Genomic DNA, 18,214 nt, shown 5'->3' on the forward strand with positions numbered 1-18,214 from the left:
CACAGCCTCCAAATCGGCCGATTTCAAGCTGCTAAGTCATCGTTCTGAGACTTTGATGAATTTGCATTTTAGTGCTTGGTCCACTTCAAAACAGGAAGCTCACATGAGCTGTGCTTGGGCGTCAAAGGTTCAGCCTTTTGCAAGAAAAGCAGACTAGATGGAATTTGCCACAGCTAGAGGTGGGGCCAAAAGGGAACCAAAAGGGAACCATGGGTATGAGTCTGCTGCTGAAGGAGCTGCTCAGGGACCCTACAGTGTCACCTGGGGGGGGGGGGGGGGGGGGGGGGGGGGGGGGGAGCCCTGTTGTCCATGATCTCTCCCCCAGTCCTGCCTGGTGCCAGCCTGTGTGCTGGTTTCACACTGCTCCACTGCCTTTTTCCAATATAATTTCCCACTGTGGTCCCCTGCTATCAGTTCTGCTGTGAGTTAGGAAGCCTTGCGGATGAATAAAGAGAATTGATTTCTTCAAATGAATTTAAAACTAAGTGACTGACAGGACCAGCTGTTGTTATGGGGCCATGTTCACAAGATATCAAGCAACTTACCTCTATCTATGAGGTTCTGTTTGGGCCAAAATTAAGTCAACATGCTAATTGTCTATGGGTCGTCTTCCATGTTTATGTTTCCACTAACTGTCTATGTAAATGCCATGTAGCTGTGTTTTTTTCTTTAATCTTTCCTCTTATGTAGGCTAAAGTGTATGTTATTTAATATCCGTGTGCTCCTTTAATAGAGCCTTTGTTATATACCACAAGTTCAGCAACATTAGTATTTTGTAATTCGACATTACGTAGGTCACCTAATGGTCATGGGGTTACACAGAATGAAAAGGGGATGTACAGAAAGACCTGGCTCCAGAGCATCTCTTAAAGAGGCATGATGGGGGATTACCTATTATTAGAGTGGCCTAGGGGTTTAAATTGCAAGCTAATCTGATTCTGGTTTGACATGGTTACATGTTGCTTGTGGTTTGTTGTGCATGATTGTGTTCTTTTCATCTATGGCCTGTTAACACTTAAATACTGGAGAAATACTGCAAACACATAAACCTGGCTGGTGCACACTTGTAAAACACACTTGCATTGTATTACATGATTTGATTTGGCACTCTTTTCAGTCATTTTATTTAATCCCATGATAGTATTGTTGTATTTAAGATATTTTACTGGCGCTGGTGAGTCTGTATTAGCAGCTTTTTCTGACACAGAGAACACCCATCGAGGTGGAGATAACGGTGCATTCGTAGTACTCTGGAAAGTAACAGTTTTTTTATTTTACCTGGGTGGTCCCACTCCCTCAAGAGTATAGTCAATCTAATTGGTGGCCACCCTACTTTAATATATGTGGCTTGTAATGATATTTTGCCACAGAAGAAAAAAGAGGAGCAATTCATTTCATCATCTATCAAACGCCATTGCATTTTAAAGTAGTAGCTATTATATTATTATATCCGCTAGATGAAGTAAGCATATTTAACTGAAGTTGGAAATTGTGTATTGTGTGTCTGTGTTATTATAATGTGCAATAAATACGCGTTAAATTATGTTAAAATAAAATCTATTTTTGTACGTGTACTCAAACGCCTCATGAGTGCACACCTCTTCTACGTAATCCTTTCATCCTATCCAAGCCTGTGATTGGTTGTGGTAACGCACGGTACCAATTGGTTGTGAAACGAAGCTGGGGAAACAGGAAGCCCAAAAAAATCTTATCAACTCAAGAGTGTACGTAAGCCTCCGCCTGACTGCCACTGCCTCACAGTTTATCGCGTTCGTCCAACTAACGTTACGATCTTATCTGGTCGCCACTGAAAGACCAAATGGGGTGCTTCTTTTCGAAAAAATCCAAAAGAAAGTCATCCGAAAAAGATGACCGTACACCGACAACAACGACTGTCGAAACGACGACAAGCAACGCTGTTCCCCTTGGCAACAACACCGACGAGGCACCGAAGCAATACAGCTGGGATAAGAGAGAAAAGGTAGCTAACGCGTAGGACATGTAAAACGCAAACTTGTGTGTGTTAAGTCGCTTCCAGATAACGTAAGCTAACGTAACGTGACTGTACAATTTCACTAAAGGTGCAGCTGGCTACTTTTACGCCTTTTAAAAGCGTTTGTGCAACTTATCGAGACGTATATCATTAGCGGTGTGTCTAAGGGTGTTAGCTAGTGACCCTGTTGTACCAACCAGTAACGTTACCATGTGTCTGGCTAGTTATATTTGTACTTCTTCTAACCTGAGTGCTACAGCCGCGAAGGTAAACGAACTGTGTCTAGTTCCTCCTGAGATTGATTGCGCAGCAGCATTTTCTTTTCTTTTTTTATCGCGGCGGTACCCATTCTCCAAATATTCAGCCTTAACTTACATGTTAATTGTTTCTTAACTAACGTTGGCCAGGTCATGCATGTAACGCTCGTTATATGTTGACCCTTGAGTTTTAGGCTCAGAGCCTCGCCCTCGCCGCCATGTATCCAGCCTTATCTCATTATCGGATTGTGTTAGTAGTTCACTGTACCACAGCTGACCCACGGAACAAACTTCAGGCGTTGACTAAGCTGTGGTTCAACTTCCGGTTTGACTCATGGGCTGTTGCACCTTTGGTCTACCTAATCCTAGATCGATGCATATCATGCAGGTTATGTTGTCCGAAAAAAAACATGATATACCTGCAAGTTATCAAATATCATTCTCGCATTGAAAAGCCAAACAATTGTTGTGATTTAGGAGACGGAAACTGAGAAAAGTGAGGACTAGTGTAAAATATAGTTGTGTTTCTGTTGTAGGGGTTGCATTATGGAATTAACTTAATGATGAGTTGAAAAAGTGTATCTGTCTATTGAGTTTCAGAAATGCTATTAGATCTAAAATAATTAAGGGTTATGAAGTCATTTGATTAAAATGGAAAAATTACCAGGATTGTACTCAAGTACAGTAGTTTCATTCAGTTTAGTAGGATTTCTAGGTGATTCAAATGGGACTATGACTTTCCCGTTAGCTACAGTGACAAATTTTGGGAATGAATTGTTTCTTTCATGTATGTTAACCATAATAAAATATTCCTTATCAAATATATCCAATACCGGTTTGTTACATCTCTAAATATATTGTTCGCATACTCATGCTCAGTCACCTTTCTCTTTGCTCAGGTTGATCCAAAGGACTACATGCTGTCAGGGCTCAAAGATGTCACGGTGGGCCGTCTGCCTGGCAAACTGAACGGGCAACAGTTTGTCATCCAGGAGTGCGAGAATTGCAACATCTACGTGTTCGACCACTCAGCAACTATCACTATCGATGACTGTGTCAATTGCCGCATTGTTCTAGGACCTATCAAGGGCAGTGTATTTTTCAGAGACTGTAAAGACATCAAGTGCGTGGTGGCCTGTCAGCAGTTTCGCACCCGAGACTGTAAAAAGATGGAGGTGTTCTTGTGCTGTGCCACCCAGCCCATCATTGAGTCATCTACGGGTATGAAGTTTGGCTGCTTTCAGTACTTCTACCCCGAGCTGGCCTTCCACTTCAAAGATGCCGGGCTCAGCATATTCAACAACAACTGGAGCAACATCCACGACTTCACGCCGGTGTCCGGAGAGAACAACTGGAGCTTGTTGCCAGAGACTTCATCGGTTCTGGATTATATACCAATCCCAGACCCTGAGTCTGAATTCAAATCTGTTCGAATCTCCACTGAACCCCAACGCAGCATCGTGCCTTTGACTAAGGGAGGCAGGCGTAAGGACAGTGAAGAGTCCTGCCTCTTTGTTTTCTTCTCAGGAGAATACACCACTGCAAATGCCCGCAAACTGATCGATGAGGTGAGAAATATAAACAGGACAGGAGCGTGAAGAGGTCTAGTGTAGGTTTACACCAATTGTTAAAAAGGAGGAAGTCTATCAGAGATTACTCACTGATGCCACACTGATATAGCTTTGTGTGCACTCAGCCTTGCTCTAACTGTTCTTTTAGAAGGTTACAGAATGAATTGGATGAAAAGCACAACCAGTGTTTTGACTATCGCAGTCTGTAACATTGTATACAAGCAACCAGGGTTCAACATTAGCACCGTCCATCAGCCAAATGCTGGTAAAATATGCACGTGGCTGTTAGATTTGTACACTAACTTGCCATTTGGCTTGTGGTAGAAAAAGTTAATTTTGAGCCCTGCAAGGAACAAAAGTGTAAAGAATTCTAATTGAGGTTTAATATCGAGTAAATGTAATCTAAGGACTCATCCATAACAAGTAGAGCAGTCTGAAGCTGGTTATTGGTCAGTTGCATCATGAAGTTTACATTATTAAAATCCTAAAAAAGTGGGTCGTAAAATGGACTGTCTTATCCAACCACCCAATCATGTCTTCTGACATACAGTATATGACTTGAAGTTTCAAATTGTGGTTTCTCCTCAACTGAGGCTGTTTTACGTCACTGCAAGATATTCCATTAATTAGTAGCCACATACGCATCATTTTATGTGTAGTATTCCTTAAGAATTCCCAAAGTTATAATCTTTTTAAACTTTTTGTTTAGCTGACTATGAAGTCGTAGAATGCTGTATCTGAAATGCTAAACTGGCTTTGTCGCTACTTAAACATTCCTGTGATGTGTGGGCTGTCTCCAAAATATGCATTACTCTATCACCAAAGCATGAAATTGGATCCATGTGGGGAAGTTAAGAAGTTTACAGTTCCTCTCCTCTGTGCCGATAGATGATTCTTTCAACACTTGTTTTTTATTATGAACTTCTTTCGTCTCATTTCCACAGGCCACCGCTAAAGGTTTTGTGCTGATCCAGACAAAAGAAGTGTCAATGCGACCTGAAGATGTGAAGAGAGTGTTTCAGAACAGTGCAGAGGATCTTGTGGAGTGGATCACCAAAGGTACTTTCTTTGTCATCTTTTTTGTTTTGCTGTTATTTCTCTAAGATATCTGCTCCGTTGTTCAGAAACTGTGTCCGATCCTACCCGACAAAGTAGTTTCAAAAGCCAACACAGCTTGTTCATACTTGTATTAACATGTATACATACTACAGCAGTGGAGAGTGCAACACACACTGTGTCTTAAAGTGTCAAAACTGACAAAAGAGGTCTGTTTATAAGCTTCCAATATCCATAATGCTATTAATAGTGACAATGATAAATAATAATAAACATCTCTGTTTCTTTTGGATGCCTTCTTCCACCCAAATACTTAAAAGCGACTATTTCCTCTGAGACCACAGTTTGCAGTTGCTTCATGCTCACATGATTTTGATTATGACAACATCAGCTGACTCTAGTTTTCCACCACTGTTGTGGTAGACGTCGCAGACATCAACTGAATCATCGCTCCCATTTAGTAGTCAATACTTGTGGCTTCTTATTTCGCTAGAAATCAGTTTCTGTTTCATAACCAAAGTGTGTGTGTGTTAAAATAACAGGATTTAGGACTGTTGTTGTACTGTCTGTGACTTTCATATCTTCCTACTCAAAGGTCCTGTCATTGCCCTCGAGCTGAACGGGGACGGAGTTGTAGCAGCCTGCAAGAACATCGCTAATGAAGTGTTCAGTGGAACCAAGGTAATGCAGTTGTGGCATGTGTCTTTTCTAGTTTAACAGATGAGTTCTCTTTTTGTAACACATTTCTCCCCCCCCACAGGTCTTTGTCTCTGATAACAAAAATACGTCCTCTCAAGATGTGGATAGCTTCTTCAATTTTGCTGACATGCAGATGGGCTTGTAAATGATCAAGTATCACCTGAATCAAAACAAACTGCTCATCAAACATGGAATCTGATCTTTAAAACCCCCCGCCATCCAGTTGGGGATGAGTATGAGTAGTGTTTGATTATTGGACTGTGTTTCTCCTCAAGCATAGAATCGCAATTTAAAATATTAAGGACTTGAGTTTTATAAAGCTTTGGATAAAACAGTTCATTTCCTCAATCAAAATCTGTCCCCTTATCATCTAAAATCATTAGCTGTAACCCATTAGTTGCGATAGTACTGTGAATATTTATATTTCTATGGATGTATTCTGTTGCTTTTATCGAATGTAGCTCTTTGCTGTATATGTAAGTTGATTCAATGTAAAGCTTTGTTTTTCTTGGTGGAAAAACCCATGTGCACACGAATGCCTGAAGGGAATTATTGTATGTATATAAACCATATTCCTATTTCTTGTGTATGTGGATTAGATAATGGATTTGTTTGAAATGTGTATATTTGAGATATGCTGTGTAGGTGTAACTACATCTTTAATGTGTTAATCTGTTAGGCCAAAGTTTGTATCTTACCGTTGCAGATGGGCTGACCTGTAAACACTTGTGAAATTGCTGTTTTTTTCAACAAAGCACCTAATGTGATGATCATTTCTATTTTGTAATATTTGTTTTATACTCTACTGAATGTTTTTGTACGGACACAAACTAATGCTCTTTATCATTTTTTAGTGAAAGTTTTATGTGTGACTTCTTTTTGTCATAAGGCTTTTGAGACCATTATAGGGTTATGCCCAGTTATAGCGTGACACTTGAGCCAACGGTAACAACCGGCTATAACCACAGTATGGTAAAGAATCCGTCCTCCTGAGTTAGTGTACTTCCTCTAGTCACTATGAACAGCAAACCACTTGGGTTTAAGGTTTAGATTTACAATAAAAGACATAGAGAACTGTCAAGGTTGACTTTTTTTTAACCCAGCCAGCCTGTTATTTATTTGTAAAGAGCTACCAAAGTTCAACTTGAGATAGCTATTTGAAATGTTAAACAAGCTGTAAATGGAAATACTCCTGACTGACTGCATGTCTTTCGTGTTGAGCTGGTAAAAAAAAAAAAAGTTATTTTCCTTGGTGTTGTTACAGAAGCACATTGCATAGTTATTACAGATTGCTTTCATTTTTTGAGGTGAAAACATTAATTCCCTGCATTTTTCTGGATCATGTGAGTTCATTGTGCTGTCTTCCTTAGTGATACACATTTAGCAGCTTTCACTTCAGCTATTTGACTTTCACCTACTTAAACTTCATCACCATTTTTATCATTTGGTTTGCTAATGATTGTACCAGTCGATGCTATAACAGCTCCACTCAGTCTGTGTTGGGACATATCAGTTATTAATTAATCAGTAATAACATGCAACACATTGCAATTTTAGTTAAAGCTAAATTTTGCCTGATATGTATCAAATTGTTTTCTACAGTTGCCTTTAAGGGAATATACATTGGGATTTATTGTGATGTACTTTGTATTTATAAACATTTTGTATTTCAGCATACCGTTTTTGTAGTATAATTTGTCTTTATGAATGCACATTTGTCTGTAATTTGTTGTTTCGACACTTCAAATTACACTCTGTCAGATCCACATTAAAAGCCGTAGACTTTGAAAGCACACTGGTGGTGAGTGACTGGTTATTTAATATCTGTGTTTGTATAATCCGTGGTGAGTTAAAGTGTGGGCAAATCGAGCGCACCCAGGTTGGAGGGAAAGCGGCGGGGTTTAGGACCCGGCGGGATGCGTGGTACAATAGAGCTGTTGTGCCTATCGTGGTGGTGGACAGATTGCAGCCAACCCTGGAGATTCCCACTGACTGTGTGGAGGAATACAACATTCCCAAATTGAATCTAAAGCTAGAACAAGAGCCTCTGTTTTTATTGGTGAATGTTTCGTCTGGACTCATATGTGGTTGGACTAAAGCGGATAGCAGCGCGTGGACTGAAGGTAAAACGGGAGGAATGTGAACAATATGCCCGTGTGTTCAGTGGGGCTCAGTGTGCCAGGATTTGCCCTGGATGGTTTATCCAGGCCACGGGGCCTGCTCCTTTTTCGCTTTCGTTTTTCTGCTTATTTACTACATTAATGTTAGCGACTACCAAGTAACGTATTTTTGGCAGTTCCCTGTTTCCTACTCTGAATAATGAACCCAGTTGAGCTGTATGAATATCCGTCTTAATGGCTCTAGGAAGTGACATCTTTGTATGATGGTGGCGCCCATGTTTGATTTCTCTACAGCCTGCAGTGCCGCCTGCTAGCCGCTGCAGGCCTGTGTGTGTGTGTGTGTGTGTGTGTGTGTGTGTGTGTGTGTGTGTGTTTGGCGCCAACAACGCTCCTTGGGCAGGGCAGACACTTGGTAGTTACGGTTTTATTTTTCCAAAAGCCCAGAGTCTAATTGTAGCTCAGTCTACTCACAGTTAGCACCCAAAAATAAGTACATGTACGACAATGCAATATGCGAGGAATACATGTAAACAATGCGGAAACCGCAATTTAGTCAATGTTTCCTGTTCCCCAGAAACCTTCCAGTGTGATGTCATATCCGTGCACATTCATAGCCTGCACCCCCCGCTAGTTCATGCCCTGATGTTTTAAGAGAGCTCCTACACTGGATGTAGCTTTATAAGTTTTCTCTGGGCTCTAGTCCAGTCCATATCCTTTAGTGGAGCCGGAGTTGTCTGTTCACAAACTGTAATGCATGCACGTTAATGTTAGCAGCAGTATTAGTAAGGTGTGTGTGGTGGTCTGTCTACTTTCTGTCTGCAGGACCACTGCCTGTTAACCTTTTAATGCAGTTGTCTCCCACAACACTAGCCACAGGCTGCTTGTTGGATGTACGAGATGGTAGACCAACCCACACTCACTTTTTCCATGTTGCTGTCTGACAAAAACTCCCCACCACTCCCCCACTCATTGTGCAAAAAGCCCAAACAGGTATCATATTGAAATAAAAACACAAAGAGATTATCAGTCCTCTTTTTAGGTCGGGCACATCTTCAGGCTGCTTGTTTTGTCTGACCAACAGTCCAGAAACCAAAGCTATTTAGTTTTTAATTAGGGCTGGGCAATATATTTATTGGATTCATATATGAGGCTAGATGTTACATTTTGGATATTGTTATATGACACAAGTTTTTCTGGTTTTAAAGGCTGCATTAAAGTTTACTGTCATTTTCTGAACTTACCAGACTTGCTAGCTGTAATAGTTGCTTTTACCCACTTGATAGATAGATAGATAGATAGATAGGTAGGTAGGTAGGTAGGTAGGTAGGTAGGTATTTTCCAAACTACAATGCACACATTGACGTCCAAAATATGCTAAAAATGTAATTTTATAATTGTATAAAACCGAGAAAAGTACCAAATCCACATGCTTGACATGCTGTAACCAGGCACGTGTCTGGGATTTTTGCTTTTAAATGAATCGATAATTAATTTTCAGACAGTCCGCTGGCCTAATCGCTTCATTGCTAGAGTACTTTAAAGACACAAAAAGAATGAGAAAACAAAGTCGTGCATTTTTATAAAGAAGTGACAACACAAAATGGAAACACAGCGATTATAGGTAACACTATATGTTTATCTTGTTCCAGTTAGAATTGTAGCTCTATCTTTAAAAAAACCAAACACATTTTTCATAATTTTACCCTCTGCTTCTGTATCACTCTTTAGAAAACTGAACGCACAGAGTTAGCTGCGTTCAGAGATGGAATCACTCCTGTCAGTAACAGATGCCAGGCGTTGTGAGTGGCGCTGCAACAGGCTCTGCTGCTCTGCTGTGGAGGGGAACAAGCACACTGTGGTGTGTGTGGGGTTTGCACACTGTGGTGTGTGTGGGGTTTGCACACTGTGGTGTGCTTGTGTTCTGTGATTTTTATCTTAAAAACAGTTAGCGCTAGTCAAGAAACATCCTGGAGTGACTGATGATGGTCCAGTCGTGATATAAAAGTTTCATTGTGATTTACTGAGGTGGTGTTGGGATCAAGCTGAATAATGTCTATGACCCCAGTTTGGACATTTGAACCACTACCACACTGCCTGTCCCACATCTCCAGGCAGTTGTCAATAATGTCTTTTACTTACACTATAGTACAGAGTGGAATTGGCTTGATGCTTTTTCCCTTACTACCCCTCCTACCCCTCCTGCCCTCATGGGGAATGTGAGGCATGTCCTGTCTGTTGAAACAGCGTACTGTATTTGCTGGCTCTGGCTTTGAGTCCCTCAGTATTTTAAAACCTTTTAATGGGTCGCCCCAGTAGTTCAGTAGTCTAAAGGCACACACTGTGAACCTGTAGTGTCTGTCTGCTCTGCTTGCCTTCACTTTAAACTGTCAAAAATATTAATGTAAAAACAAAATCAGAAAAATGAGGAGCTTATCACATTGCATTAATGTTAAACAATGATTTTCTGCTAATTAATGTTTTTATAATTATTTACCGATACCATTCATAGTAGGTCAAAATACAGGATATTGCACCGTAATGTCTATGGCCAAACTATAACATTTAGCAAATGCAGACCCAAAGACGTAGTCTCAATGAACAAATCTTTGTGACACAGACTTCTTTTTTTTAACACCTTTTTATATTTGTCTTGTTGGGTTGGTGTATGAGAAAAATATATTTCAAAAGTTGCATTCATAATGCATTCATTCATCTCAAGTTTTTTTTCTTTCTAAAAACGTAATTCCCTAATGTGCATGTTTTCTCTGTGTGTTCTGTCCTCTTCCTCAGGATGTTACAGGATGAAACGTCTCAGGTCTTCAAGCAGCAGCGACAGTTCTGACAATGAGAGTGAGTCATCTGTCTAGAGGACCCCATACCATAAAATCAGCACTTCTAAATTCCCCTGCTGCTCTTTTATTCACACCCTCTTTCTTTCTTTCTTTAGGTCCTTCTACCTCGTTCTGCTCCTCCAACAAGTATGGCGGCAAACCGGAAACCCCCGCCTCCAACCCGAAGAAACCGGCTGAAGTAAGTGTCCATCGTTGTCTTGGCAGTGCTCTGTGCGGAGTGTTGTTAAACGTGAGGAGCGGTGTCTAAATGACTGCGTGCCACGACCTCTCCCACAGGTGTTCAGAAAAGACCTGATCAGTGCCATGAAGCTGCCTGACTCCCACCATGTGTCCCCAGAGGACTACTACCTGCTGGCAGACACCTGGAAGCAGGAGTGGGAGAAGGGAGTCCAGGTCCCGGCGAGTCCAGATACCATCCCGGAGCCGTCAGTCAGGTAACTCTATCTCCTTCCCACAGGTCTGACTGTGGACAAAGCAACGCAACTGATATACCAAATCCATCACTCAGAGCTTTGCCGCGCTGACAGGTTTTGATTGTGTCTTCTGTTTTTAGAGTTATTGCGGAGAAGCCCAAGGAGGTGCTTTACAACCACCAGAGGAAGTACGTCCAGTGCTCGGGCCAGGAGTCAACAGAACCAGGTTATGTCAACATCAAAGAGCTGGCAGAGGCCATGTGTCGCTACGATCTGGACGACATGGACCTTTACTGGCTGCATGCACTCAACAGAGAGCTCCACCGCATGGGTAAGCACCAGGATCAGGAGCAGGGGATACTCCACCTTAAAAGTGACACTGTGCTGTTTGTTGGACAGTAATGTCAGTATCTACGAACATGGACATCTGTCTCTCTAAGATTTGGACTGATGAGATCTCAACAATCTGCTGGGGTTCTCTGACCGTGTGGGGTTTGTCTTCCAGGAGAGGAGCCCATAGACGAGCTGACAATGGAGCGCACCATGGAGGCCCTGGAGAGTCAGTGCTATGACAACATGAACCACGCCATTGAGACGGTGGAAGGCCTGGGAATTGAATACGACGAGGACGTTATCTGTGACGTGTGCCGATCCCCCGACAGTGAAGAAGGGAACGACATGGTGTTCTGCGACAAGTGCAACATCTGTGTGCATCAGGTAAACCCGAGTGTCTCATACAGGCAACATGTCGGCTAGTATTCAAATCTTAGTATTTGAATACATCTGTCAGCATCGGACTTCTTTTTTCTTTTCTTTAAGGAAGGAATTCTGAGCACAAGCTTGTGCCTGAGTTTGGTGCAATTTCCAGAAACACCATGTTGGGGTACAATGAGACAAAGAGAAAGCCTAGACAACATCATGATATTCATAGCTCACAGGTCAGGGGATGAGAAATACTTGGCCTTTCTCTAATAACCAGACCTGATCATGTGTAATTATGTTCATTTTGAGAGAATCAGGGAATATAGGCAGCAGCATGATAAGGTCTCCTTTTGGAAGGTGGGCCTGTCACACTTTAGCATACATTCTGTCAAATTCAAACTGTATTGTCTTCTAAATTGTCTCCTTAATGGAGTGTCTATTAAATGCTTCTGTGTAAGTCCTCAAGGTCTCCCAAACCTTTTTCACACATGTGTAATGAGTTGTGCTGCTCCTGAGTTTTTCCTAAACACTGAGCATTTGATTTTAAGATGCACATTTGACTATTTCTCCTAAAGTCAATCAGTATTTGGTGTTAACACGTGAATGATGCCTCTGACTTGTCTCACGTTGTCTGACCAGTCTCCACAGCTCTATGGATTAAAGTATGGCTACACCACACGTACATTCTGGGATAGGAGGAATAACGTTGGGTTGTTTGCATGTCTTTGAACCAATCACAATCTCTTGGGCGGTACTAAGTTCCAGACACAGCGACACTGGCTCGGCTAAATTGGAACTCGTTCAGGTGGAACATTTGAATCTTGAACATTTGCACCCTGCAAAAGGAAACCTTCAAAATGAAACTAGGTGTTCGCACAATACAAACATGGTAGAATTGCAATCCAGACAAGTCAGTCCCAAAACGTCCCAGTAAGAGTGTAAATGCCGTAAAATGAGTCCTTGTACATCTTTACAATCACTCCTGGAAAGAACTAAGCAGGCCCGCCTTTGTGTGTGTGTAGCTTGCTGTCGGGAAGTTTGTTTTCCAAAGCGAAAGGATTTTGAGAATAGCAACACAAACGGAGCGGAAGGTGAGGGACATCCTGGAAATGTACGTCTGTTGATCCAGACTACACACGGACAAGTTCAAAGTAGTCACAAAATACTCTGGCTGCTGTTTTCTCCACAGGCATGTTACGGCATAGTCAAAGTGCCTGTTGGAAACTGGCTGTGTAGGACGTGTGTCCTCGGCATCGACCCGCAGTGCCTCCTGTGTCCTCAGAAGGGTGGTGCCATGAAGGCCACACGAGCCGGCACCAAGTGGGCACATGTGAGCTGTGCCCTGTGGATACCAGAGGTAAATAAACAGGCTGCCCGTGGCCTCTTTATATTGTTCTACACTAAGTGTTAGAAAACCTCTCACCATGCCGCACATTTTCCTCTGCTGTAGGTGAGCATTGCTTGTCCCGAGAGGATGGAGCCCATCACCAAGGTGTCCCACATCCCACCCAGCCGCTGGTCTCTCATCTGCAGTCTGTGTAAATGGAAGACCGGTGCTTGTATCCAGGTGAGTGTGGATCCTTTGCTTTTGTGCCATTTCACGTTTGCAACTAACAGTGCAAGTAACAATAGGTACATTGAAGCAATCGTGGGGCATTTTGGGTAATACACTTATTGGCTTTCTTGCCAAGAGTTAGATGAGATGTCAGGCTACAGCCAGCAGCTAGTTAGCTTAGCTTAGCATAAAGATTGGAAACGGGGCAGCCTGGTTGTCACTGCCAAGACCACCCTGTAAAACCAAAACAACTTTTGGTATTTGTACAGATTAAACACACAAGATATAATAAAATGTCTTAAGTCTTTGTGTTAAGCTAAGCTAACTGATTGCTTACTGCAACTTCATACTTAGCGTACAGTCATAACAATCTTATCTGAACAAATATTTCCCAAAATGACTATTTCTCAAAAGTGCTGTGTAAATTCAAGAAGGGTATTTGTCAAACAAGATGACAAATAACCATTATGAGTACCCTTTTATGAGCTTTCTCTTTCTTACTAAGATATTTTCTGAGGAATTCCACACAGCCATCCAGGTAGTAACCAAATTCTGAAATGAATCATGTAAAGTCAAGTTAATGGGAAATTAGGTGTCTGCAAAATATGTGATGTGAATTCTTGTTATCCACAGTAGTTGGGTTCTAGTCCATGTACACACATTAACCTGCCCCCCCCTCCTCCTGCCTCTCAGTGCTCTGTAAAGAACTGCACTACTCCTTTCCATGTGACATGCGCCTTTGAGCACAGCCTGGAGATGAAGACCATCCTGGATGAAGGGGACGAAGTCAAGTTCAAGTCTTACTGCCTCAAGCACAGCCAGTCTAAAGCTGGGGAGACGGGCCTGAGCCCAGCCCGCTCCAAACCCCCCGCAGAGGCAGAGAAGGTGGGTCTGCGGGCCCAGAGACTGCAGGAGCTGGAGGAGGAGTTCTACACTCTGATCCAGCCGGAGGAGCTGGCCCGGGCCCTCGGGCTGTCCGCGCGCCTCGTGGACTTCATCTCTCAGTACTGGAAGCTAAAGAGGAGAGCTAACTTTAACAAAGCTCTGCTGCCCCCTAAAGAGGAGGAGAACCTGGTGCTGCAGCCGCAGGAGCACAGCATCCACACACGCATGCGGATGTTCATGCACCTGCGCCAGGATTTGGAGAGGGTTGGCGCTTTTATTATTTTTTTCCATGACAGTAGAATCATTTTTTAGTGCTGAGTCATGGTATTTCTGGGTACACAGTATTGCACTCAGTATTTGTTAACCTAAATGAATTAATTGAATTGCTTAATGGACATTGTTTTTCTAAGGAACCAGACAGTGTATGTGCTGAATTCACATGTTGGCCCATACACTCAAAGTTCACATTGTTTTAGTCAGCTTCCTGTGGTCTTTGAAGACCACTTGAGCTCTGTATCATATCAGTTTCAGTATAGCACATTTTAACATATTTTAATATATTGTTATTCATAATATTACCATGTCTATCTCAGTAATCTCCCATGATCCAGTGTGCATATAACACAACCCTAAGGCACTGCAAGTGGTTTAGGTCTGGTCTTATAAAATCATCATAGATTATTGAGTAAGTGTTCACCTTCAGTTTTTTTAGTTTTTCCTTGTTTTACCACATGGAATTGCTGTCAATGCAGACCTGCAGCAGGACATGGAGGACGTGGAGGTAGAGAGTAAAATGGATGCAAAGTAGATTTATTTTCCAACAACACAGACACAAAGCCAATGCGACACACACATGGCTTCAAAACCATCTATTACCGTCCTGGGTCAGACCTCAAGCCATGCACGACTTGGGGAAAATTGTGAAAACTCCTAAAGCCCAAGGTGACGTCTTTTTTTTGTCAGACCAACAGTCCAAAACCGCAAAATATTTGGTGTTTTAATCATAAAAGGCAACAAAAAGCAATCTAGCTCACATTGGAGAAGCTGGAAAATAATTATCTAAACAGTTGCGGAAACATTCTGTCAATAAATTACTTGCACTCTTGTTTAATTTGGATACGTAACTTAGGTCAGTCTGTAAAGATTGTTTTCTTTAACATGTCTTTCTTAAAAAATATCTCAATAACTACATTTCGTTATTTATCTTGGTAAGCGTCATAAAACTTAACTGATACCAAGTTGTAAAACAATCAAATCTGTGTCCACATGGTGAATGCTTTTATAAGAACTGTACATGCAGAATATGTATGGCCAGTCATTAATACTGCCAGGTCAGTGTAGTCTTACAGGTAGCAGCGAGTAGGAAAGAGCTTTACAGACCTAATACAGTTGTTTTTATTGAACAATCTTCTCCTTGTGCAGGTGAGGAATTTGTGTTACATGGTGAGTCGGCGGGAGAAGCTGAAGGTGTTGCAGAGCAAAGCCCAGGAGCAGATGTTCAACTTGCATGTGAAGCTCTTGAACCAGGAGCTCTCTGCTGGTGAGCCATCTTTTGTGCTTCAGCGTGCCAGTCATTTGCTTCTTTTTTTGCTAATATTTGTTTGGAATAATTGAATCATAGTGTATAGAGTCTTGAACATGTCTTGTCTTTCTTTGTCGTCAGGTCTTCCTGCTTCATCGCCAGTGGAGAGTATGCTGTTCCGGCCTCCTCCAAGGATAACTCTCAAGCTGAAAATGCCCAAATCCTCAAGTCTTGGAAATGGAAATTCCAGCTCTAAATCTGGTAATGGGCCGCTCTGCCCCGACAATAGTGGCAATGTTTCTGAACATGCAGGGGAAGGGCTGGGTCAAGGGAAGCCTCAGCTGCACGGACGCGGTCGGAGAGAGGAGCGCTCTAACGGACGGCTGTCTGCCTCCAGCCACTCGCGCAGCCCAGCGCTGCCTGTAAAACCCACTGGCAAACCTTTAGCCCTGCACGCGGCGCTCCACGGCCACTCGTCCAACAGTAACGGAAAACTGGACCACCGGCCGTGCAGCGCTAAATCTAACGGCCACTTAGAGAAGTTTGTGGCTCAGAAGGACGGTTCTTGCCAGACGCCCAGTGACCAGGACGCTTCAAATCAGGCTTTGGACAAGAACAGCTATCGCAAGTCTGCCATGGAGCACTTTGGTAGGTCCTTTAAAGAGGCGACCATTAACTTGGTACGGACCACAGAGGGCCTGCGGGCCTCCGACAAACTGTCCCGAAAGGGCTCAGCCAAGGAGAGACTATGGGCTAAACCTGTGACTGAACACAAAGTGAAAAGTGCTAGATCGTACCAGGACAGCGACGGATACTGTCCCGACCTGGAGCTCAGTGACTCAGAGCCAGAGTCCAAAGGGAGGCACAGGCAGCGGGCCGAGCCGCCTCAGCCAGATGCTCCAAGGAAAGGGGTTAGTCGTGGAAAACAGTCGCTGGGCTCCAGGCACCCCATAAAAAGGTGACAGCCGTTTTGTTTACGCCGCTCACTACCGCCGTCCTCCCCTGACCTTGTGGCAGTCTTCCCAAGTGCCAGGCAGTCTCAGTGAACATGTCTCTACCAGGGACCAGACCGAGAGCCAGCACTGATGGTGCTGTATACATAGTAGATGCAGAAGATGCATGAAGGGTGCTGTGGTGAAGAACATCTCCCAGTGGGATTCATGAAGAAGCGTAGCCCCGTGTCATGGTACGTGTCCACTGGCAAGCGCCACTTCCACGCTACCCATTCATTGTCTATGTGAGCACCCATGCAATGCATTCTGGTAACATTGCAGCAACTCTGCATAAAGCGGAGGCCCCGGCTACCTTTTGCAAATCTGGGGCATCCAGTTCAACTCGCTGCCTATCCAAAACTCATGAAAATCATTTCAAACTGACCGTTGTCGATCTCAGATGAAGACGGATTCAGCAACTGCAGAGAGTATTTTCTTTGCATAAAATGTTTTAAGAAACATATTTTGGTGAACTATTTTCGTAAAGTAAGGAAAAGTTTCTAAACAAGAGCCATGTTGATCTGTTCTGGAATTCAGGGAGCAGACATCCCCTATGTGAGAAGCGTTCGTCCAATCAGGTGCAGCAGGCACGTTTGTGGGGGGTGTTTTCTTTGCTTGTCAGTGGTCATTAAGGAGAAACTGATAACTGCTAGTGGCAAGCCCACCAAGCATTAATGCTGAGAATGGGGGGGGGGGGGTGTGTCCCCTGCCATCAAAAACCGCCACAGTGGACATGTACCATTAAATGTTGGTTAGAGAGGACCAAACCTGTCAGTCTTCTGAGATTATCATGCTTGCCTTTCGTTGTGGCTAGAATTACATACTGTACTCTACACAACTTGATCTTAAACACCCCTGTTCCCAACACACAAGCTCAATTTGCCTTTGACCAAAACTGCTGTACATAACATGTTCAAACTGGGATGTAAATAATGTTAAGCCAAATCACAAATTTCCACTTTAATTGAATTTAATCAAATTTGTCGCAGAAATTAAAACTGACACCCCAGATGGGACTTCTGTAGTGAATTCTAGCGTATACTGCACCTGTTTTCTTGCACATTGTCTGTTACAGTTCACCTGTTTTCCCGCAGGTGATAAACTGACTTGGTGACCTTTTTACATTTGTTAAGTAGTGGGGTCATTTTTGTCAACAGAAATGCCTTTTTGTGTGTAGGAATTCAGTTTCACACTATTAGTACACCCAGGGTTGCAGGTTGCATGTCCTGGTTAGACGAAAGGATAGTAATCCCGTCCGAATGGGCAGAGATGTGTGGGACGAAGTATAATTAATACATTCCCTGGTGTATACTTCAGTAACGTAGTTCTGAATCTGAAAGCTGATGCAGAAAAGCAAAAACTGAGTACAGGTATGTCATTTCTTGCGGTCAGGTTGCCTTCGTGATCCCAGACTGATTCCCTGATAATGACCTTTTGGAACTCTGCAGTCTGATCTGTTACTTGTGTCACCTGTATTTGATAATAAATGACTTGGAATAACTGGTTTAGTAGTGCCGGACGTTGTTGGGATTCTTTTCATACGGATGCCCGTTTGGTACTTTTAGTGATATGTTACTTTGCATTCACTCATTTTTAC

At 42.8% G+C, this 18,214-nt stretch overlaps 2 protein-coding genes across 2 annotated transcripts; both read left to right on the plus strand.

Annotated features, from left to right (window-relative positions):
* Positions 1-1,688: 1,688 nt before the first annotated feature.
* rp2 (RP2 activator of ARL3 GTPase) lies at positions 1,689-5,735 on the plus strand. The gene is made up of 5 exons (XM_034880816.1): positions 1,689-1,981; positions 3,150-3,818; positions 4,766-4,880; positions 5,473-5,558; positions 5,638-5,735. The coding sequence occupies exons 1-5, from the start codon at positions 1,820-1,822 to the stop codon at positions 5,719-5,721; spliced, it is 1,116 nt and encodes a 371-aa protein (XP_034736707.1). The 5' UTR covers positions 1,689-1,819; the 3' UTR covers positions 5,722-5,735.
* Positions 5,736-7,443: 1,708 nt separating this feature from the next.
* jade3 (jade family PHD finger 3) lies at positions 7,444-18,136 on the plus strand. Its single transcript, XM_034880786.1, has 11 exons — positions 7,444-7,699; positions 10,487-10,546; positions 10,644-10,726; positions 10,825-10,982; positions 11,102-11,292; positions 11,467-11,678; positions 12,853-13,020; positions 13,114-13,230; positions 13,912-14,367; positions 15,526-15,643; positions 15,767-18,136. The coding sequence occupies exons 2-11, from the start codon at positions 10,498-10,500 to the stop codon at positions 16,585-16,587; spliced, it is 2,373 nt and encodes a 790-aa protein (XP_034736677.1). The 5' UTR covers positions 7,444-7,699; positions 10,487-10,497; the 3' UTR covers positions 16,588-18,136.
* The last annotated feature ends 78 nt before the right edge of the window (positions 18,137-18,214 follow it).

The sequence above is a fragment of the Etheostoma cragini genome, chromosome 9 (assembly GCF_013103735.1).
Source record: "Etheostoma cragini isolate CJK2018 chromosome 9, CSU_Ecrag_1.0, whole genome shotgun sequence".
Classification (NCBI taxonomy): Eukaryota; Metazoa; Chordata; class Actinopteri; order Perciformes; family Percidae; genus Etheostoma; species Etheostoma cragini.